The 15,667-nt window shown below is 42.8% G+C and overlaps 1 protein-coding gene across 1 annotated transcript in view; it reads left to right on the top strand.

Annotated features, from left to right (window-relative positions):
* The first annotated feature begins 11,706 nt into the window (after nucleotides 1-11,706).
* The window catches only part of LOC111977764 (extracellular serine/threonine protein kinase FAM20C), a 105,354-nt gene continuing 101,393 nt past the window's right edge, over nucleotides 11,707-15,667 (top strand). Inside the window, exons 1-3 of the mRNA XM_024007369.2 lie at nucleotides 11,707-13,182; nucleotides 13,576-13,754; nucleotides 15,105-15,183. Coding sequence (XP_023863137.1) covers nucleotides 12,443-13,182; nucleotides 13,576-13,754; nucleotides 15,105-15,183 — 998 coding nt within the window. The 5' untranslated portion in view covers nucleotides 11,707-12,442. The remainder of the gene's footprint in view (nucleotides 13,183-13,575; nucleotides 13,755-15,104; nucleotides 15,184-15,667) is intronic.

Below are 15,667 nucleotides of genomic sequence, written 5' to 3'. Positions count from 1 at the left end.
GTGATATCTGTCACGGGATCTTGCATTTGACGTGCTCAATCTTTTCAATGAGGCGCTCAAAATTCCCATCCACGTTGTCCCAGAAGCTTTATTTTTTTTTACCTCGTTTTTCTCCCCAATTTCATGGTATCCAGATACAGCTTGTCTCATACATCTGCAACTCCCATCGACTTCGGGAGGGCGAAGTGGAAGCTGTTGCATCCTCCAGAACACAACCCAACCAAGCCGCACTGCTTTCTTGACACAATGCCCACTTAACCCGGAAGCCAGTCGCCACCAATGTGTCAGAGGAAACACCGTGCACCTGGCGACCGTTGTCAGGCACCCTGCCACAGAGTCGCTAGTGCGACGGATTTTATATTTCATGGACAAAGAACATCCCTGACGGCCAAACCCTACCTAACTCCGACGAAGCTGAACCATTTGCGCCCGCCCCATGGGGGCTCCCATCGGTGCGATAGCTGACTCGAACCAAATCTCTAGTGGCACAGCTTGCACGTGCGATGCAGTGCCTTAGACCACTGCGCCACTCGGGAGGCTGTCAGAGGCTTTCAAAGAGCCTGTTGCTCTCAAAATAAATTTCCAGCTAGAGAAGCCAGACAAAAGGTTCCAACTGTCCATTTCTCACTCTCCAAGGACTTGTCCAGCCACATTTCATGAGCAAACCGACCCCATGTTTGAACACATTCCAACTTTAATACATAACTTTTCCCCTGAATCTTTCTGAACTTAATGTATCTTCATCTCAAATCCTCTCCCCAATTAGTAATTGCAACCCAGGAGGATCCGATTCAAATATCTAACTCTGATACTTTCCACCGGCAAAGAAGCGTTCGATGCTCTGCAAATTGTTCTGAAACTTGCAAGATCACGAATAGCTCACTGAATGTGAGATGCACAAAACCAGACACTGCTCATATAAAAAACCTGACTCAACCTTGATGATATTGGTGAAAACCCAGAACACACTGAGGCTATGTCCAGCATCAAGGCAACCACAGCGCTCAGTTATCTCCAGAGACAGCTACCACTCTCAATTGTTGAAGGCACCTCCCATGTTAAGGAGGAGTGGCGTTTTCATTATCTGAAAGCTTTTTGGGGTTTTGCTGATCCACTACTTTGTACTTCTCATTCTTTACGACTGATAAAGAACAAGAGGAAGTGGATGTTACATTTCCGGTCACGTCTTTGTGGATGTCTAGTCTTCAGTTCCTTGTGTTTGACATAATTTTGAAGACGTGGTGAGATCCAACCAGAAGATGTGTATGTGGCAAACATCAGTTACAGACTTCAAGATGACTTGATATGGGTGATGTCTTGGCTTGCCAGCTCTTGTCGGGGACTGTGAACTTCTTGAAGTTAATTCGTCCTTCTTGTGATTGTCAAATCCCCTTATGATCTGTAACTGGGTTGATAAGTTTGTGTGAGAATCTTACTGCTGCAGCTGGCCGTAGTGATCAAGACGTGTGCACCTGAAACAGTGCCCTGATGAGGATTGTCAGAAGCCGTCAAACGGTCGGAAAACTTGCAGAGGTCTCTCAAACGTTTGTGTTTTGAAATCAAAGGAAATTGAATTGTCAACCAGCCTGTTGAAAAATAAACAACGTTTCAGGTCTTAGAAGTTGCTGTTCTTCAACCTTGGTGTGGAAGATCTGAACAAGCTGAAGCAGACGCTTTTTCATCTTTCATCAGATTTTCCTCTCAGAAATGGAAGGATGAAGGTGAAGTGATGTCATATTGTTGTGTCCCTCAAACCCAGTCCGAGAACAAACTTCTGCACTGTAGTTGTTTTGCTATTTGCAGAAATCCCGTTGGTGAAGACAGTCTTGATACTCCCGGCTGAGACAATTTAAAAATTCATGATTTGGATGAGAGTATAATGTGAATTAAACCTCCATCTGGTGCTTTCTTAAGAATACCACCTTGCCTCAAACTTGTGCTACCCTCCGTAGTGGATTTGGTAGATTCTTCAAGACAGGTCTGCTTTTGCAATTTCCCTGATGTGTGCACTCGTACTTGCTCTTCAATTACTTTGTGTTCTCTTTTTGGGCTTCCTCCCAGGGGCCTCCATTATGACACTGGGAAACCACAGTGAAAATGAAATGTCAGACATAGGAAGTCAAACAGGTAGGAATCACAATGGCACTATTGCGTTCTCCTATTTCATGTGCACGTAAAACCCGCTTCAGAATATGCTTCAACCAAGAAAAGGTCATAAACATAAGTCAGTGACTCTGTACAGTCGCTAACACTACACAGCATTGCAGTGGGTGGTCAGCCAATCAAACATTGCTGCTCACAACACATTGTCCACCCAATGATGAAAAAATTGGCATCAGCTTCACCAATACAATTTATTGATTTCCAGTTTCTATGCAGTTTGTTCTGTTCTTTACGAAACTCACCAATTCTTAAGCTTCTGCGTCATGATTTGAGCAAAATCATTCCCTCTGAGCAGGTTTCACTCCTCAGGCAGGCATCATTACAGGCAGGAACCATCGCTGCCATACTTGTCAATCATCAGTTGACAGTTCGATCTACCAGACCTTGAACTCTGGTCTTTAAACCCTTCTGAACACAGCATGGGGCTTCTTGAATGCTTGAAAGCTCTTCCTACAGGTCATCCACGGGTGAGCAGAGTAGTTTCCCACAAAACGGTCTCTGACATTTTGGTCCTGTATTGGAAAAGGCAATGTTTATTAGCCGGAAAACAACCACAGTGTCATATAAATCGCCTGGCTTTTTTCACCACCATTAAAAAAGTGAGGTATTTATATGCTTAGGGAAACCCAAATGATCAGCAGCGAAAAACACATCAACAGTCGCATATTGAACTCCAAGTTCATGTTTGCTGTTGATTATTTGATAAAATCAGTATTATTTAGCTAACACACTGTCAATGGTGCATGATGAGTCACATTTAGTTGTAAGCTTGTATGGCGAACATTCTATAAAGAGTGCACAGCACATTTTATTTGAATAAACCACTAAGTCAGACCCCCTTGTAAGACCATTTTTGTATGTTGTAACTAGGAAAACAAAACTGCAAACACGAGCAATAAATATTTAACAGCAAGTTCATGTATTAGCCTGTTATGTCCCGCTTTTACATTAATTACGAAAACACGGGTAGCCTCATTACAGCGTGCAAATTTCGGCTCAACTTATCTGACCTTTGGGAATCCAATTCCCGTGTAGGCCTACTTCTGACCATCTGCTAGTACTTTGTGCTGCTGGTAAACAACCCACACGGCATATTTTATTGCACAGACCGCCCAACTAAAACTAAGGTGCCTGGAGAGAGAAAACAGAGGTAAATAGCAGATATAAACGCTAATGGAGGATGACTGCACAGTAGGAAGCACTGAGCCCGAATAAGAGTGAGTGATGCTTGTGGCTGTTTGTTAGTAAGGGTTAACTTGCCACTGGGAACGAAAGGTAAAAACCAACTCTTAAAAAATAGATAGCCTCTTGTGTCGTGCTTGAAGCAGTCCTCTAGGACTTAACCTTTTCCAATAGGGGGCTCTGTTTCACTTTAAAAAATCGTTCCCAAATTAAACTGCCTCGTACTCAATTCTGATCGTAACAATATGCATATATTATTACTATTGGATAGAAAACCCACGCTCTAGTTCTAAAACCGTTTGAATTATATCTGTGAGTTAAAACAGAACTCATTTGCACAAAACTTCTGTCAGCGAACTGAAAAATCTGAAATCGGGGGCTCTTTCAGGGCATCCTATTAATTGCATGAAAATCTATGTTCTACATTGCACTGCATACGCCTTCCACTAGATGTCAATAGCAGTGAGAGCTGGAATGGGTGTATATCTCTATGAGCCGCAATAGACCTCTTGGAATGACGAGCCCAGTCTTCACCGATTCAGCTTGGCAAGAAGACCTCTGCATTCTTCTGAAAAGCTTTCGTTGTAGACGTTAGATATCTCCGGCTCCTGATTTATTTGTATATGTGTTAAAAACACATAAACTATTAATTTAAAACGACTATTCAGGTTATGCGATTTTCGGTATTCCTTTGTCTTGCGTTATGGTGCGTTGGACACTCCTGCGCCACGATGGCTAGCTTTTTTGCTAATTCCAGAGAATGAAGAGGACATTTACAACCGAACAACGATTAGTTCTGGACAAGGACACCTTACAAGATTCTGATGGAAGCTCATCAAAATAGTAGGAACCATTATGATGTTATTTTGTATTTCTGTTAAATGTTAGACGTATTTTCCGCCCTTATTTTGGGCGCTTCCGCTATAACGTAAGCTGATGTCGTACTAAATTATTTTAAAAAATCTAACACAGCGTTGCATTAAGAACTAGTGTATTTTCATTTGCTGTCCAACCTGTATTTTTTGTAAGTTTATGATTAGTTATTTTATTTAGATAGTGCCTCTCCAAGTTTCTCGGACAATATTTCTGCATTGACAACGATTTCCTTGTAAAACCCGATTTGTGCCGCAATATGCCATTTTCGAACAAACCATATATGATGTTAAATTATTAGACTGATCTGATGAAGAATTGAGGTAGTGAAAAATGTATATCTTTTGCTGGTAATTCCATCCTAAACGTCGTTTGTAAGGTTGGGTGGTAGCTATTGTAAGCTAAATATAATGCTATATTGTGTTTTCGCGTAAAACACTTAAAAAACTGAAAATATTGTCTGGATTCCACAAGAAGTTTCTGTCATTTGCGTACACCATGTTTGCCATAAAATTTTATATGAGATTTAGGTATTTCGTTGGTCTTGTATTATCTAGCGTTTGGTGAGATTTGTGATGGTGGCTGCAATGTAAAAACTATGATTAGTTTACCGAAATATGCACATTTCGAACAAACATATGCTATACAATAAATATTTATCAACTGTCATCTGATGAATGTTCTTGGTTTAAGTAGACTATTTATATCTTTATTGGTCCGAATTGTAGCTACGAGTAGCGGGAAAAAAAAATTGAAATATTTATTTTGCTATCGTTGTTAGCTAATAGAAATACATATGTTTTTCCCTGTAAAACAGGGGAAAATCAGAAAAATATGTCTGGATTCACAGATGTGTATCTTCATCTGGTGTGACTGTATTCATGATTTAGATGCTAGTAACTCTGGCGCTTATGCCGAGGCCTCATGCTATCGCTTTTTTTTACTTGATAGGTGCTCCCGATCCGGATTGTGACCAAGTAGTTAAGCGCTAGGCCCCCCCCACATGCCTTTGAATAGTAATTTGAAAACACAATAGCTAAACTAGTTCAATGATGCATTTGGTCTTTTATAATGTGTGTATTTCAAATTCTTCACTAGAGTGAAATTCACCAACTATACTAAAACTTGAATGTACATCTGCAAATGTCCCACATTGTGAAGGCCCAAAGAAATCAAATTCAAATGTGTTGTAAAAGAAGAAGCATTGTGACAATCTTGTTAGCCTAGAGTAAAACCACATGTATTTAAGCTTATTCAGTTCCTCAATTCAACCTGGTTACAGATTTGTCGCATCCAACACAAGCACTGAGCTGATTTGATGTATCCAGGCCACCAGCCTACATTGTTATAGAAGTGTAACTATACAAATTGCCTTAGGAGCGAGGATGGTTTCCGGAACATACTGTATTAAAACGACTCCTGTCTCCTGACTAAAAGACATTTCAATGGAGATCGCCATTGAGCATGGTTTTCTCCAGGAGTAGGCTTAACTTCTAACAAAATTCCAATGTTATGATTACCATACATACAGTGCATTCAGAAATATTGAGACCCCCTGACCTTTTTTCCCCACGTTAGCACACCTTATCTTAAAATGGATGTAAAAAAATACATATTCATCAATCCTACACACAAAACCCCAATAACTTAAAAATCTAAAAACAGGTTTTCGAGTTTTGAGAAAAACAGAAATACCTTTTTTACCATAAGTATTCAGACCCTTTGCTAATTTGAGTATATTGAGCTCAGGCATCTGTTTTCCATTGATCATCCTTGAGATGTTCTACCAAACTTATTGAGGAGTCCCCCCGTGGTAATTCAATTGATGACATGATTTGGAAAGGCACACGCCTTCCTATATAAAGTCCCCACAGTTGAAGTGACATGTCAAAGCAAAAACAAGCCATGATTTCGAAGCGAATTGTCCGATAGAGCGCCAGACAAGGGTGTCAAGCACAGATCTGGGAATATACTCAAAAGATCTGCGCTGGAGGGTCCCCAAAACACAGGCCTACAGCATTCTAAATGGAAGAATAGGAATCACCAAACTCTTTCTAGAGCTACCGCCGGCCAAACTGGCAAGCTGTCATCAATGTGACACACTTCACATATTCCCAAATAAATCGGATCCTAAAGCCACGGCCTCCGAAGTAGACAGAGGAGCAAATAAGGAGCTGACACAGCAAAGTACGTTAGTTTCCTAGGATACACTAAAAGTGTTACTCAGATATACCGTTGCAACCATGAGAAGCATTGGCATTTCCTACAAGGGTAGGCCCAGTGTCAACAGTTTTTAAAACTTACAGTGGCCCAAAAAAGAAATTTAGTCACCACCATTGTGCCAGTTTCCACCCTAAAAAGATAAGGCCTTGTAATTTATCATAGGTACACTTCAACTATCGACAGACAAAAAATGAGAAGAAGAAAAAAATCCAGAAATCCACCATTGTAGGATTTTTAATGAATTTATTTGCAATATGGTGGAAAATAAGATTGCAATAACAAAAGTTTCTCCCAATACTTTTATATACCCTTTATGCAAGACAGGAGGTCAAACGTTTTCTGTAATCTTCACAAGGCTTTTCCACACTTGCTTATTTTGGCCATTCCCCATACATCTCTTTCTTAGGCATAATGTTGCTTGTGCTGGGCAACACGGACTTTTCAACTTCCTTCCCAAATGTTTCCCGAGGTGAATCGGAACCCTGCTGGCCACCTCCCAGGCTTGAAATGCTTCGAAACACTCTGCTGCGGGGTGTGTTTGGATCATTTTTCATGCTGAAGAGCCCAGCCACGTTTCAATCTTCAATGCCCCTTGCTGATGGGAAGAGGTTTTTCACTCAAAAATCTGACCGAACATTCCTGACGTCTTACCGACTCAGAGACTCAAGACGCCAGTAATTCATACGCAAAAAAACGTCAAGAACATAGGAGTAAAGCGGAGGCGGGTGGGGGTCTAGCACATTTATACAAATCATGTCCAATCAATTGAATTTACCACCGGGGGACTCCAATAAAGTGGTAGACACATCTCAAAGGACTGATCCCCCAAATGGAAAACAGATGCCACGGTTGGAGCTAAGCAACGCAGAAAGGGCGGAAAAGGTAAGTAGCGGGGGCGCGGGAGGGGGGACAACCAAAAGCCGGGATAGGCAGAGAGAAGAGAGAGACGAAGAAGAGAGAGAGAGAGAGAGAGAGAGAGAGAGAGAGAGAGACGAAAACAGCAGGTCCGGGCCAAGGTAGCACATCTGGTGAGCAGGTCAGGGTTCCATAGCCGGACTTGGGACAGCCAGGAGTCATAAGGCCAGGTAGTCCTAAGGCATGGTCCTAGGGCTCAGGTCCTCTGGGAAGGGAGGGAGAGAGGGAGAGAGAATTAAAGGGAGCATTGGCCCCGTCTGTGGCCCCGTCCGACAATATCTCTGGACAGGGCCAACTAGGCAGGATATAACCCCACCCACTTTGCCAAAGCACAGCCCCCACACCATTACAGGGATATCAAAAGACCACCAACTTACTACCCTGAGACAAGGCTGAATATAGCCCACGAAGATCTCCTGCATCACCCGAGGGGGGCGCAAACCCGAACAGGAATATCACGTCAGTGACTCAACCCACTCAAGTGACGCACCCTTCCTAAGGATGGCATGGAGGAGCTAGTGACTCAGACCCGTGACTCAGTCCCCTTAATAGGGTCAGAAGCAGAGAATCCCAGTGGAGAGAGAGGAGCCTGCCAGGCAGAGACAGCAAGGGCGGTTTGTCGCTCCAGTGTCTTGCCGTTCACCTTCGCACCCCTGGGCCAGACTACACTTAATCATAGGACCTACTGAAGAGATGACGGAGTCTGCGTCTCTCACATGGATAGGCAGACCATTCCATTCAAATTGATTTTATAGGAGAAAGCCCTGCCTCCAGCTGTTTGCTTAGAAATTCTAGGGACAGTAAGGAGGCCTGTGTCTTGTGACCTTAGCGTACATGTAGGTATGTACAGCAGGACCAAATCGGAGAGATAGGTAGGAGCAAGTCCATGTAAAACCTTAAAATCAGCCCTACCCTTGACAGGAAGGCAGTATAGAGAGGCTAGCCATGGAGTAATACGATATATTTTTGGGGTTCTAGTCAAATTTCTAGCAGCCGTGTTTAGCACTAACTGAAGTGTATTTAGTGCTTTATCCGGGTAGCCGGAGAGTAGAGCATGACATGGTGTGTTGTAACAGATGGGTGTGAGGCTTATGAGACAGATTGAAGCATTGAAACATTCATCCTGAGGTGTTCTGAAACATGACATGGTGTGTTGTAACACATGGGTGTGAGGCTTATGAGACAGATTGAAGCTAAACTGAAACATTAATCTTGAGGTGTTCTGAAACATGACAGGTGTGTTGTAACACCAGTTAATCAAGAATGTGTTATATATTCTTTTAGGGCAATGGTCAGTAAAATATCAAGAATACAAAGGTGGTCTTGATTCATATTGAAAGGTTGAATAAACTGCACAGTGCAGTCAGTCATTCAGGCCATGGGGTTTGTGAAGAGTCACTGACCCATTGACTGCATGCTATCATCACCATGCCTACCTGGCTGACATCAATACACATCCATTCAATCCTGGCTATTTCCCCTCAGATAGGAGAGGAAGCTAGAATAGTCCATTGTCAGAATATGTAATTGTGGGAAAATGGGCAACAAGAGCCCTGTTATTGTTGTCATTTGAGAGTGGGGGAGGGGGGCGTTCCGTATCCAGAGACATATCACTGCTTGGCCTGTGTCAGCCAGAGATAACACAGAGCACGTTGTCACGTAAAGGGCATTCTAGGTGATATGTTGTGGCCAATGAGACAATGAGAGGAAACATCTATTTGTTTCAATTAATTCATTTAGAAACGAATCAATTATTAAATGTATTGTTTCTCCTCATCTCATTGCAGTCTCTACTTGTACAGTTGGCAAATGGTATTGGACCACCTGTAAAATGTTGTCTTCCCCTTACAGGGCAATGGTCAGTAAAACAGCAAGAATACAAAGGTGAACTTGATTCATATTGAAAGGTTGAATGAATTGCACAATGCAGCCTGTCATTCAAACCAGTTTTTTAAAGATTCACTGACCCATTGAGTGCATGCTGTCATCATCATGCCTATCTGACTGACATCAATAGACATATGGCTCTGGCTATTTCACCCTATAGGCAAAAGAGAGGAAGCTAGAGCAGTCATTGTAGATGATCATAGTGGATGATGGGTAACAAGCGAAGCATTGTCTCTAAGTACAGATGTAGGATCTTATTTAGAGKCAGTTTGCTACAGCAGGAAAATAATCCTGCAGCAACAGGAAATGTAAATTATTATGTGGATTATAATTAATGGCCATTTTTTTGTAGGGGTTGATACATTTTTTGTTCGGGTAAATCAAGCCTGACATTTTAAAGTGGAAAAAACTAACTTTAGAAGCCTTTTTTAAACTTGAATACACTACAAGTTTGCATTTCCTGTTGTGCAGGAAAATTCTCAGGAACAAAAGACTGATCAAATTAAGATCTGTAGTCTGAATTAATGCCATTAGTTACCTGCTATTTTATTGAGTTTCTTCATGGCTTCAAAAGTCAATGTGTCACCCCATGTTATCCCTGCAGGAAGCCAACATTGCAATTTGGTGAACTATTCTCTAATCTATTAAGTAAGTGGGGCTATGTTCCTCCTCCTCTGTCTCACACAATAGGCAAGACAGTAGAGGTCCTTTGTGTTAGGTGAGTGAGTCACTAGACTGTTACTTGCTTCTTGGAAAGGCTCCTTTTGGTAGGACTGAAATAAACCCATAATTTCTCACTCACTCACTTTAGTACACACACACGCACGACCTCAATCATACACACAGGCAAGCAGGCAGGCACGACACAACACACACGCACTACACCACACACCACACACACACACACACACAACACCACACACACAACACACCACACACACACACACACACACACACCACACACACACCACACACACACACAACACACACACCACCACACACCACACACACACACACACAACACACTTCCAATTTAGTGCCCGGTATTGGACAATTTATCATTATTTGTCACGTTCCTGACCTTTGTTTTCCTTTTGTATTCGTTGTGTTTAGTGGTCAGGACGTGAGATGGGTGGCAGTCGTGTTTGTTTCTATGTAAGTGTCAGGTTTAATTGACCTTGTATGGTCTCAATCAGAGGCGGTGTTTTCGTTTTCCTCTGATTGAGAGACATACATAGGGAGGTTGTTTCACATTGTTTGTCGTGGGTGGTTGTCGCTGTGTCTGTGTTTATTGCACCACACGGTACTGTCTCGTCTCTCGTTCGTTCTTTCCTGTTCATGAGTGCATTGTTTTTTATGTTCACCAGTTCAGGTCTGTTTAACGTCGTTTGTTGTTTTGTAGTTTATGCAAGTATAAGTTTTTGTGTTCGTCTTCGTCAGCAAATAAATCTATATGTATTCACAACCCGCTGCACCTTGGTTTAATCCCTGCTCCTCCTCTTCGGATGAAGAGGAGGAGGAGAGTCGTTACAATTATGTTCCCATCTAATTTTGCCTTTACAGATACTTAATTAGTCCTCACGGTTAATGTACTGTTTTATGTAAATCCCTATACAGTCTAAAAGCATCCCTATACCATTGTGGTGTGGCGTGGCACAGACCCCACTGTCTGTCTCCTTTCATGTTGTTAAGCCATGCTGCTTTTACTGTAGCTATAATGTCATCTCAAAAGGTAATCATGATGGACATGATCGGTAATACAAAGACATGGTCCAACCATCCTAACCCTAACCATCCATTCAGTAGCTGCCTGGTATTCCTGTAGTTGTTTTTGGCCACGTACATTTGTTTTATACATGTTGATGATGCTGCTGTACCACAAGAGGTTGGTGGCACCTTAATTGGGAAGGACGGGCTCATAGTTAAAAAACAAATACACATTATTTCACCTTGATTTAACCAGGTAGGCTAGTTGAGAACAAGTTCCAGTAACGTCTGGAACGGAATTAATGGAATTCCGTTCCAGCCATTCACTCCATTCCAGCCTTTATTATGAGCCGTCCTCCCCTCACCAGCCTCCTGTGTGTTGCACAGATAATGCAGTGCTGATTTGACTGAATGGAACCCCTGGACTGACACGGCCATGTCTCCATAAGGAAGCCTCCGTGATGCAAGCAGATGCACTTCACTAATCAGTAGACATAAATAATTGAATGTATAGTATTCATACAATATTGTGCGACAGCGGATTTTCGCCACTGTGATGAGACGCCCTCTTCTTGCACATCCTGGATGTGCAGGGGTGATATTTTCAACAATACAGACACAGGCAGGCCAGGCACTTGAGCCTCAGGGGTTGCTGTCCTCATCATRTCTCTATGATTGAACGAGAGACTCAGCCAATCTGTGCACGGTGACGCACCGCAAGGCTGGATCTAGACGCGCTTCATCATCATATTTAACACACCCACCCTCGATCTCACGCTGGACAGACAGTGGTTCTCTTTTTCCTCGCGCAAAAGCCACATATTCGAGAGAGAAAGCGAATCGGCACCTGTCCGAATTATTTATTTGATTTGTCTCGTTTTGGTTGTTTTGTATTGCCTGTCGTTATTCCGGTTTGTTGTGTGATCATTGACATATATTTCATCCTGGGTCGCTTACTGTGCAGTAGGCTCTCGGTGAACTAATTCACTTAGCCTACACTTTTTTTTTTTTTTTACCTGCGGCGCTTTTCAACGTTGGTTCACCGTTTATCGTGGCAAAGGAGGAATCTCAAATAGACTTATTTAAAAAAATATATATTTCGACATTGGTGAATAGCGCTCTCTGCGCTTTCCCTATCCCGGACTGGACCAATGCGTTGCCCGTGCCTAGCGGATCCACGATAGCCTCGTTTCTCACACCGCAGAGTTCACGCTCAACGGCCGGACCGATGTGCGCCAGCAGACCCCGCGAACACACACCTCTGATGGATAATTTATCTAGCGTTTTTGAGCTTTTTTTTCGGGCCCCTTGCACTTTCTTTATACCTTATGTTATGCATAAAGCCTTGAGGTCGGACTCGGAGCAATAGAGCAGAAAGCAGTTGAGATAATGCCGCTTGCCCAACTTGACCGTTGGTCTGAACCGAATCGACTTGTTTTACCTGGGCGCATGCGGAGAATCCTCTCGTTCTGAATCACAAAAGGAGCCTTCTATGTGGTTGGGAATACAAAAGTTGAACACTGACAACTTTAGTCTACTCAAGACGGCTATAAGTGAAGATGGTTTCGTGTTCAACGTGTATTTCATTAAATTGGCATCCAGCGTGATAAACATAATCAGTGATGTAGTGAGTCTGTTCATATGCGTGCTCATCATTTGCAGTAAATACTCACAACAGCTCAAACAGGGGACTATGAAGATGCTACTCTTCCGTAAATTCCGGGTTTTGATTCTCTTGGTGTTTCTAATCGCCTGCTCGATGCACATCTTGATAGACTTGTTACCAAAGCTGGAGAGGCGCGGCAACACCGGCTGCTCCTGCTCGCACACGCCGAGCGAGGACCCTCAGAACTGGGCTAAACACCGAGCCAGGTCGGGAGTGGAGTCGGGCTGGCCTAACAAACACACTCTGAGAATCCTCCAGGACTTCAGCAATGAGCCAAACTCTAACATCTCTTCCCATTCTCCGGAGAAGATCCCCAAAGCGGGGGACAAAACGGAAGCCTTTATACGGCCTGAACATTATGCGCAAAATGGTGACAAAAATAGACGGTTTATACAGGACACTGTGCTCAACAAAAACGTACCTGTCAAAGGTTCAAGGTTGCGGGCGCTGTTTGACCACCCATTATTTAAGAGAGCTTTACCATCTCTGACCGACGAGGACACATTGTTCAACGTCAACACAGACATCAGATTTGACACCAAAGGCGCCACAGAGAATCAGGAATGGTAACCTATATTTTTATAGATATTTATAGACTATCACCACAATCTGAAAGTGATTATTATCCTCCTCAAATTCAACATAAGACATGAACATAAATTAAACAAACAATACACCTAAGATATGATATGTTAATTTAATCAATTTAATCGTGTTACTACATGAATAAAGGTGTTATTACACAAAGGGTTATAGGCTACGGAACCATATTATCAAATGTCCCTCTTGCAAATTCAAGTCCCTTAGTAAAACATGTCACCTCAACACACGAAACACTAAAACAGCTGAAGCACTAAAAAGGAGGGTGATTCAGGGGTTACACAAAATGCATAATCATGTCATCCTCCCTGTTGTAATAACATTGATCACCTCCTCCTCCCTCCCCTCTTCCCCCCCAGGCATGCTGAGCGGAACGTGGAGGAGTACTCTCCGACAGGAGGGGAGCTGACGGTTGACTCCTACCCCAACTGGCTCCGCTTCCACATAGGGATTAATCGATATGAGCTCTACTCCAGACACAACCCAGTCATCGATGCCCTTCTCAGGGACTTGGTTTCACAGAGAATCACCAGTGTTGGTAAGTCAGAGGAGAGAAGGTAGCTTCTCTATAGCCTGGTCCCAGATCTGTTTTTGCTTTGTTCAGCCAACTCTCATTGCCATAGAAGTTGAGAAACTAGCCTGGTTCCAGYTCTGTTAGTGGTTTGTTTAGCCAAGTCCTCTGACTATCATTGACACAGATAACTTGGCGAAGGCACATACAGATGGGACCAGGCTAGTTTCTCCTCTGTATGGCACAACAACAGTAGTCAGAGGAGTTGGCTAAACGAAACACAGAAACAGATCTGTGACCAGGTTCTCTCTCCAAATCCACACAAAGTGAAATGAGAGAATGCAGGATGGATGCAGCTTGGTCTGGCAGTATGGCCAGCTACATGCTGCTCCCTCCAGCCCATGTAATTACACAGCTATATGACTACTGAGAAGCAGGATGTCAATACCAATTGAGACTACAGAAGTCAGCAGTTGGTAGTTTGGGTTTTTCTTTATATAGCATGCCTAGCTACAGTCACATCTACTTCACTCATTCACAGAAAGAATACAATACAAATGATCAATGGATATTATATACTGTATATTGATAATGTATGACAAATTCCATGTTCTAGTTGATAGGTGACATATTTGGTAATGTGTAACTCACACTAGGACACGTAGAACATAGAGCCTAAAGCCTTTGGGTCTGTTACATCAGGGCATCTTCCCTATAGAGTGGGTATGCCAACAGTCTAGAGACTGAAACGTTGACATTTTCCTCTTGAACGGTTACCCTCTTCTCGCCTTTGCACAGCCCATGTCAACATCTCTTTTACATTAAACAATATTTTCTCAAAGCTATTATGGTATTTTTCAAAGACTTTGTGCCTCTTTTTTGGGGCCAATTTGTTTTACGGCCAAGAAATTGACTTAAATTTTGTCCCTTTTTGGATGTGAGGATTCCATCTTCTGCCCTCTGAACAGCTGTCTCAGGAGTCCCTATAGAATGGCTTATTGTGTTCTAGGTTCTAGAGCGAGAGAGGGGGAAGAAAGAACAGAGAGAGAGAATGAGGGAAGAAAGAAGAGCACGAGAGAGAACAGACAGCGATGTGAATGCACTCTCTGTCCTTCACCTCCCAGTCTCCTTCCTGATCAAACAAACACTGTGACATCATCTGTCACTCACTCTGAGTACACAGTCACACAGTCTGAACTGAATCAGTGGGAGAGGTTGACCATCCTCTGGAGAGGGAAATCCATTGCGTAATTGATTATATCGTCTCTGATGATTTCCTTGTACTCTACAATGTCATCCAGTGAGAATGATTCTGCCATACTGTGTAATTGCTGTCAATGATGATTTGAGTTGTTTGTCTTTGTGTATCTCCAACAGCCATGAAGTCTGGAGGCACCCAACTAAAACTCATCATGACGTTCCAGAACTACGGACAGGCTCTGTTCAAACCTATGAAGTAAGTAGAATGCTCTATAACAACCAGAAATGTGTTTCATGGTGATGTATTGTATAGGTTCAATAGGCTATCCGTACAGTGCCTCAGGGGGACAATCTAGATGAATAAAGGTTAAATGAAAACAACATTTATTTTATTTAACCTTATTTGTATCCATGTTGGCCATATTGTAATGATAATATACTTCCTCTGAGAGACTTGGTCCTTTAGTCCTAATCCTTTTCATCATTGTTATAGCTAGCTGGGTTTTTAAATGTAATTACTTTTGTTATCGTAATTGGTTAATCATATTCACCCTCCCGTGGTGTGTGGCCTCAGTGTCAGTGTGGAGAGCTGGGTTAAGCCTGTGGATGATCACAGGGGGGAGAAGGAGGATGGAGAATAGGAGGAGGGAAGGGGGAGAAGGTGGAGGAGGAATAGGAACAGGGAAGGGGGAGAAGGTGGAGGAGGAATAGGAACAGGGAAGTGGGAGAAGGAGGAGGAA

The sequence above is a fragment of the Salvelinus sp. IW2-2015 genome, linkage group LG18 (assembly GCF_002910315.2).
Source record: "Salvelinus sp. IW2-2015 linkage group LG18, ASM291031v2, whole genome shotgun sequence".
Classification (NCBI taxonomy): Eukaryota; Metazoa; Chordata; class Actinopteri; order Salmoniformes; family Salmonidae; genus Salvelinus; species Salvelinus sp. IW2-2015.
Note: the sequence above shows the minus strand (reverse complement) of the source record. Positions and strands in the feature narration are given on the sequence as shown.